Source organism: Microtus ochrogaster, chromosome 5 (genome assembly GCF_000317375.1).
Source record: "Microtus ochrogaster isolate Prairie Vole_2 chromosome 5, MicOch1.0, whole genome shotgun sequence".
NCBI lineage: Eukaryota > Metazoa > Chordata > Mammalia > Rodentia > Cricetidae > Microtus > Microtus ochrogaster.
The window spans coordinates 80,941,962-80,948,703 of NC_022012.1; the positions used below are offsets into that span (position 1 = coordinate 80,941,962).

The 6,742-nt window shown below is 44.6% G+C and overlaps 1 protein-coding gene across 2 annotated transcripts in view; it reads left to right on the plus strand.

Moving 5' to 3' along the window:
* Positions 1 to 6,742, plus strand: part of Ip6k1 (inositol hexakisphosphate kinase 1) — a 39,919-nt gene that overhangs the window by 20,424 nt on the left and 12,753 nt on the right. Inside the window, exons 2-3 of one of the 2 annotated variants that reach the window (XM_026779133.1) lie at positions 368 to 710; positions 5,793 to 6,003. In XM_026779133.1, the coding sequence (XP_026634934.1) occupies positions 488 to 710; positions 5,793 to 6,003 (434 nt within the window). In that variant the 5' untranslated portion in view covers positions 368 to 487. Of the gene's footprint in view, positions 1 to 362; positions 711 to 5,792; positions 6,004 to 6,742 lie in introns of both variants that reach the window. The other variant, XM_005347880.2, reaches the window with a different exon arrangement.

Here is a 6,742-nt window from a genome sequence, read left to right on the forward strand (position 1 = left end):
ACCAGGCTGGTCTTGAACTCACAGAGATCCGCCTGCCTCTGCCTCCCGAGTGCTGGGATTAAAGGCGTGCGCCACCACCGCCCGGCTTCGGCTGATCCTTTTTAATCTTTGAAGGTTTGTTGTCTTGTTGATGGTTGTGACATGGTCTGTCTCTGAAACCAAATTCTCAGAGTACTTGGAGTTGTAGGGGAGTTTATGTACACAGGATAGTGGGTGGAGGAGACCAGTGCTGCATCACTTAACAAAGTTCTCATCTGCCTGTTACCTTCCAGTAGTGTGCATGATGGGGGCACACAGCAGGAAACACTGACTTGCCAGATGTTTTGATTTCCTTTCTTGATTCCCTATCTTCTTTTTCCTAGGACAGAACAATAAGCTAAGCAGACTCTGACCATTGGCCTCCCACTAGCCAGAATCAACCTAGCACTCATTTTGTGGTCCATGAGCTGCATCGTCTGCCATCAGTGTGCAACCGGCCCCCAACGCAATGTGTGTTTGTCAAACCATGGAAGTGGGGCAGTATGGCAAGAACGCAAGTCGGGCTGGAGACCGAGGAGTCCTCCTGGAGCCCTTCATCCATCAGGTGGGCGGACACAGCAGCATGATGCGGTATGACGATCACACTGTGTGCAAACCTCTCATCTCCCGGGAACAGCGCTTCTACGAGTCTCTCCCTCCTGAAATGAAAGAATTCACCCCTGAATACAAAGGTCAGTCAGTGTTCTTTTTGAGAGACTAGCAGCCTTTGACTGACAGGCTTTGGCTCAGTTGTCCTTGTTTTGTTTACCTTGTGATGTGGTTGTAGTTCTCTGTTATCTCAATTTTGTTAGGAAAAATTAGAAACTAAAATTATCAGGTTTTTAGACTATGAAAATTGAATTAATTGATAGTAAAGCTAAGAAAAATTGATAGCAGGAAGACCCACTGGTAGAGAAAAGCCTATTGTCAAGAAGTCTCTTGTTTGCCACACAGGGGAGAAGGGGGCAGTTCTTTGGTCCTAAGGAGTATAGAGGCGTACTTTGCAGACTTTAAAGTGATTGGACAGCTGACAAGGGCATGGTGTGGTGCTGTGTCTGTGTGTGCTGGAGAAATATGTTTATGGAGTATTCTGGAGCCCTGAAATTTTTAACATTTGAAGCTGTTTTAAGATAAGAGCTAATTTTGTAGAACACAGAGAACCCCGTGACTTGGAGTCAGGCCACTTTAATGTCTCATCTTTGCACTCTGTGTGTACATTAATTTATGATCTGGCCAGGTTTTTTTGAGGGGGGCAGGGTGGTTTGGTTTTCCAAGACAGGGTTTCTCTGTAGCTTTTTTTTTTTTTTTTTTTTTTTTGAGGACAGGGTTTCTCTGTGGCTTTGGAGCCTGTCCTGGAACTAGCTCTGTAGACCAGGCTGGTCTCGAACTCACAGAGATCCGCCTGCCTCTGCCTCCCAAGTGCTGGGATTAAAGGCGTGCGCCACCACCGCCCGGCTCTCTGTAGCTTTTTGAAGCCTGTCCTGGAACTAGCTCTTTAGAACAGGCTGGCGTCGAACTCACAGAGATCCTCCTGCCTCTGCCTCCCTAGTGCTGGAATTAAAAGTTTGTACCATCACCGCCTGGTTGTGTTTTTTTAAGTAATTAACTAATTTTTTCCATGATATTTATTGAGCTCTACATTTTTCTCTGCTCCTCTCCCTGCCTCTCCCCTCCCTGCTTTAATCCTCCCCCAAGGTCCTCATGCTCCCAATTTACTCAAGAGATCTTGTCTTTTTCTACTTTCTACTTCCCATGTAGATTATATCTATGTAAGTCTCTCTTAGTGTCCTCATTGTTGTCTGAGTTCTCTGGGATTGTTGGTTTGTAGGCAGGCTTTCTTTGCTTTTTCAAAACCACCTATGAGTGAGTACATATGAAAGTTGTCTTTCTATGTCTGGGTTACCTCACTCAAAATAATGTTTTCTAGCTCCATCCATTTTCCTGCAAAATTCAAGCTGTTATTTTCTTCTGCTGTGTAGTACTCCATTGTGTAAATGTACCACATTTTCCTTATCCATTCTTTGATTCAGGTTCTAGCTATGGCAAACAAAGCTGCTATGAACATAATTGAGCACATGTCCTTGTGGCACGATTGAGCATCCTTTGGATATATACCCAAAAGTGGTATTATTGGGTCTTGAGGAGGGTTGTTTCCTGATTTTCTGAGAAATCGCCACACTGACATCCAAAGGGGTTGTGCCAGCTTGCATTCCCACCAGCAATGCATAAAACAAAATTTAAAGCAGAACATTTATTTGTATGGTGTAGGCACTCTTGTGTCATGGCATACAGAGGGCAGCTTTCAGGAACTGCTTCTCTCCTGCTGCCACACAGGTTCCAGAGGTTGAGCTCATGCCATCAGACCTGACCACAGGTGCCTTCACTCGCTGAACTACCTCAGAGGCCTCTTGAAAATTTTTGATGAGGGCTGGAGAGATGGCTTGATGCTTAAGAGTTCTTGCTGCTCTTTATAGGACCTCGGTTCAATTCCCAGATTCAGAAGATCTGACACCCTCTTCTGGCCTTTGTGGGTACTGCATGCATGTGGTGTATAGACATGCACTCAGGAACAAATGCATACATTAAATAAAATAAAAAAACTGGCGGGTTAGCACATTCATGTTGCTTCCATCTTTTGGCTATTATAAATAATGCAGTCGCATACAAAGATCTGAGTCCTGCTCAGAACTGAGACCTGCTTGGTTTTGATGTGCATACTTAAGATTGTGTGTGGGTCTATATTTACCTTTTTTGGTTTTTGTTGTTGGTGGTGGTGGTGGGGTTTTTTTTTTTTTTTTTTTTTTTTTTTTTCTTTTGGTTTTTTTGAGACAGGGTTTCTCTGTAGCTTTGGTGCCTGTCCTGGAACTAGCTCTTGGAGACCAGGCTGGCCTCAAAATCCCAGAGATCCGCCTGTCTCTGCCTCCCGAGTGCTGGGATTAAAGGCGTGCGCCACCACCGCCTGGCGTGGTGGTGGTTTTTTTAACAGTACCGGGGATTTAACAGTACTTTGAATGGACTAGCTGAACACTCTATCACTAAATCATATCTCTGTTCTGTCCTTTGTTCCCTCCCTCACCCCCCCTCTCTCTTTCTTTTGAGACAGAGTTTCTCTGTGTAGCTTTGGAGCCTGTCCTGGAACTAGCTCTTGTAGACCAGACTGGCCTCTAACTCGCAGAGATCCGCCTGCCTCTGCCTCCCAAGTACTGAGATTAAAGGTGAGTGCCACTACCACCCAGCTTCCTTTGTTTGGTTTTTGAGAATGCTAGGATGCATTCTGCTAGCTGATCTATATCTTCAGAGCCTGGTTTTTAAGACTATCCCAGCTTGGGGCTTTATGATGGCATTTGTTTTTACCTCTGTGTTTACTTGTACATTGGATTGTGTTTCTTCGTGTCTGCAACTCTCCGCACCCCTCAGACACTCCTTGATCATCCTTTGCTAAATGCTCTGTTTTGGAGACATCATTTGCAATTATAGAACCTTAATTTAGTTTCTTCACAGTACTTCTTGAAATCTGTAATTGTTTTGTACATGTTTATTTACTTGTCAAAAGCAAAAGCTAAAGATAGATGTGGAAGGAAGTGTCTTCCTCATGACGGAGGCATCCGTGACTTCCTGCCTTCATACCAAGGACTGAGATAGGTCGTCTATGCTCATCCATGTCTTGTCAGCACTTTACTGGGAGTGCTGGCCTGTACGGGTCCATCTGAATTGGAAAGGAAAATGTAAAACTGCATTTGCAACAAACATAGAACTTTTTCTTCAGCTAAAGTATTACTTGAACAAAGGATTCAGAAAATCGATGTCCCGGAAATTTCTTAAGGGATTCCTTGATGGAAAACTAGAGACTGGTAGAAAGAATGGTTCTTCTCTGGAAGTGTGTGATAGTGCTGGGGACAGTCAAGGCTAGAGTGTGAGGGAACTCCTAGAGTATAAGACTGTAGACTGCAGGGTGTTCAACCAGGAACCAATTCAAAAGGCAGTGGTGACAGCTTGCCCGAGAGACAGTCGTAAAGTACACATGGACAGGTTGTGCATGTGAAACCTGAGGAGTGAGCGTGAGCAAGATGTAAGATGTAAGGAGGAAGTATCCTTTCCTTTGATTTTGGAAGGATTTTTCTTCTACGAGGACGCAGAGCTGGCCTAGAAAAGGAAATGAGTGGAAGAGGACACTTGTGGTTGTGTATTGACGTGCTATAGTGCGTCTCACTCACTCATTGCAGATTATGGAGCCAGTTGTGTACAGCAAGAGGGTAAAAGTAGACATGTAGTTGATGGGCATGATCCAGGTAGGATATGAAAATTCTGCAGAGAGCAGCTTTATTGTTGGGTTTTCATTCTTAAAAAAACTTTATTAGATTTCTGGGTATTGTTTCTGTTTTATCTCTTTTGGTAATGATCTGGAAGAAACAGATTGGTTGATAAGTGGCAGAGGCACTGGAGAGGTGGCTCCGCAGTTGAGCAGCTCTTTCCTGCAGACCTGGGCTTGGTTCCCATTACATCATGAAGGCTCATGCCCGCCTGGAACTCCAGTTCCAGGGGATTCCATGCCCTGTCCTGGCTTTGTGTGATACATGTGCACACATGTAAGCAAAATACGTAAAAACTAAAAGTAGAAGTTGGGAAGTGGTGGTGCATACCTTTAATCCTAGCCCTTGGGAAGCAGAAGCAGATGGATCTCTGGGACCTGTGGTTTGGAAGAGGCCAGAGTTACATAGTGAGAGTTAAAAGGAGACATGGTTGAGCACAGCTGTAACCCTCACACTTGGGAAGCAGAGGCTGGAAGAACAGTTTAAGGCTATCATCCACTTCATAGTGCGTTTGAACTATGGGCTACCCAACGAAAATGAAGCAATGAGAGAGAAGAAATTGCTCCATGAGATATAGCAGGAAAACACAGAAAGGCATTTCACCATAGAGATTCCAGGGTAGACGCTAGGAAAGCACTGTGTTCAGGGTGGGAAGGAAATACTTCATATGAGCACTGTCTTGGAGACAGTTTGTTTCTTCAGGTGACACTGTTAAGCAGAAGGAAAACAGAGATCTGATGATGTCACTGACAAGGGTGGGATCATCTTAAAGCTGTTGAATAGAAAGAGGGTTAAAATTTTTTCATAAAGTGTCTTTTGGAAAAAGACAGGGTTTCTTTGTGTAGCTCTGGCTGTTCTGGAACTCACTCTGTAGACCAGGCTGGCCTTGAATTCACAGAGATCCACCTGCTTCTACCTTTTGAGTACTGGGTCTAAAGGTGTGCGCCACCAATCACACTTTGAAAAATATTTTTTGCTTTGTATGCGTATGAGTATTGTTGTGTATGTCGTCTGTGTACCACATGCATCCCTGGTGCCTATGGAGAGGTGGAGGTGGGATTAGATCTCCTGGAGCCGAAGTTAACAGATGATTGTGAGCTGCCACCATATGAGTGCTGGGTACTCTGAAAGAGCAGCAGTTGCTTTTGACTGCTGAGCCATGTCCTTGCCCTCTAGAGCATTAAAATTTGTCTGGTTCAATGTCACCTAGAGATTCTTTGTGAGTGGTACAGAAGTCGATAACTGAAAGCAGAAGGGAGAAGTAAAAGAGTAGAAAATAATTACAGATTTATCCTCAAAGGTAAGCAGCAGATAGAGGATAAAGATGGTTGTCTGTCTTTGCAAACTGGATGTCTGCTGGCTATTATCCCTAGAGGATTTATAGTTCAGTCAGAAGAGGGGATGTCCTACACGGACCCCCACCAGTGGTGGTATTTGTTAACCATCTGCTTTTTCTCCCAACAGGTGTGGTTTCTGTCTGTTTTGAGGGAGACAGTGATGGTTACATCAACTTGGTAGCCTACCCTTACGTGGAGAGTGAGACTGTAGAGCAAGATGACACACCAGAACGGGAGCAACCTCGGCGTAAACACTCCCGCCGGAGCCTGCATCGGTCAGGCAGTGGTAGTGACCACAAGGAGGAGAAAGCCAGCCTGTCCTTTGAGACCTTTGAGAGGTAAGAGGATAGTATGCAGAGCTATTGGCACATGTTGGAGTCCTGACACATGATGAGAAAGGAGTTCTCAACAATAGGATGGTGGGCTGGGGGTGACTGGCGTTCATGGGACCACTCCCGCAGATCTGGTGTCCTTTATGGTCCTCCACCATGGTGAGTATGGCTAAACCCAGTGAGACTGAAGCTCTGTCAGCACTTTAGAAGCAGGGATACCCTATGCTAATGGCGATAGATTATTTAGCTTTCATACTCAGAAGTCAGAAGTTGAATTGCACTGACAGCTACTTTCTTGCTTACAGGATGTCTGAGTGTGGAGTGGTGATAGTTCATACGGACTAGAGAGTACCCTAATGGCTTTTTATTAACATTGGGAATTGATTTTTCTCAGGCTTATGTCTCTCTCTTTTCCTTTTTCTTTTTGTTTGGTTTGTCTTGTATTTTGAGACAGGGTTTCTCTGTGCAACAACTTTAGCTGTTATGGACTTGCTCTGTAGACGAGATTGGATTATGTCTCTTGATATTTCATGCAAGCATTAGTTAATTTCTACTTGGCTGTGTATAATCCAAAGGGTAGACAATAAAGTGTTGACAATCCAAGCATGGTGATGCCTGCTTGTAATCCTAGCACTCAGAAAGCTGAGGCAAGGAGGCTGGAGAGATGGCTCAGAGGTTAAGAGCATTGCCTGCTCTTCCAAAGGTCCTGAGTTCAATTCCCAGCAACCACATGGTGGCTCACAAC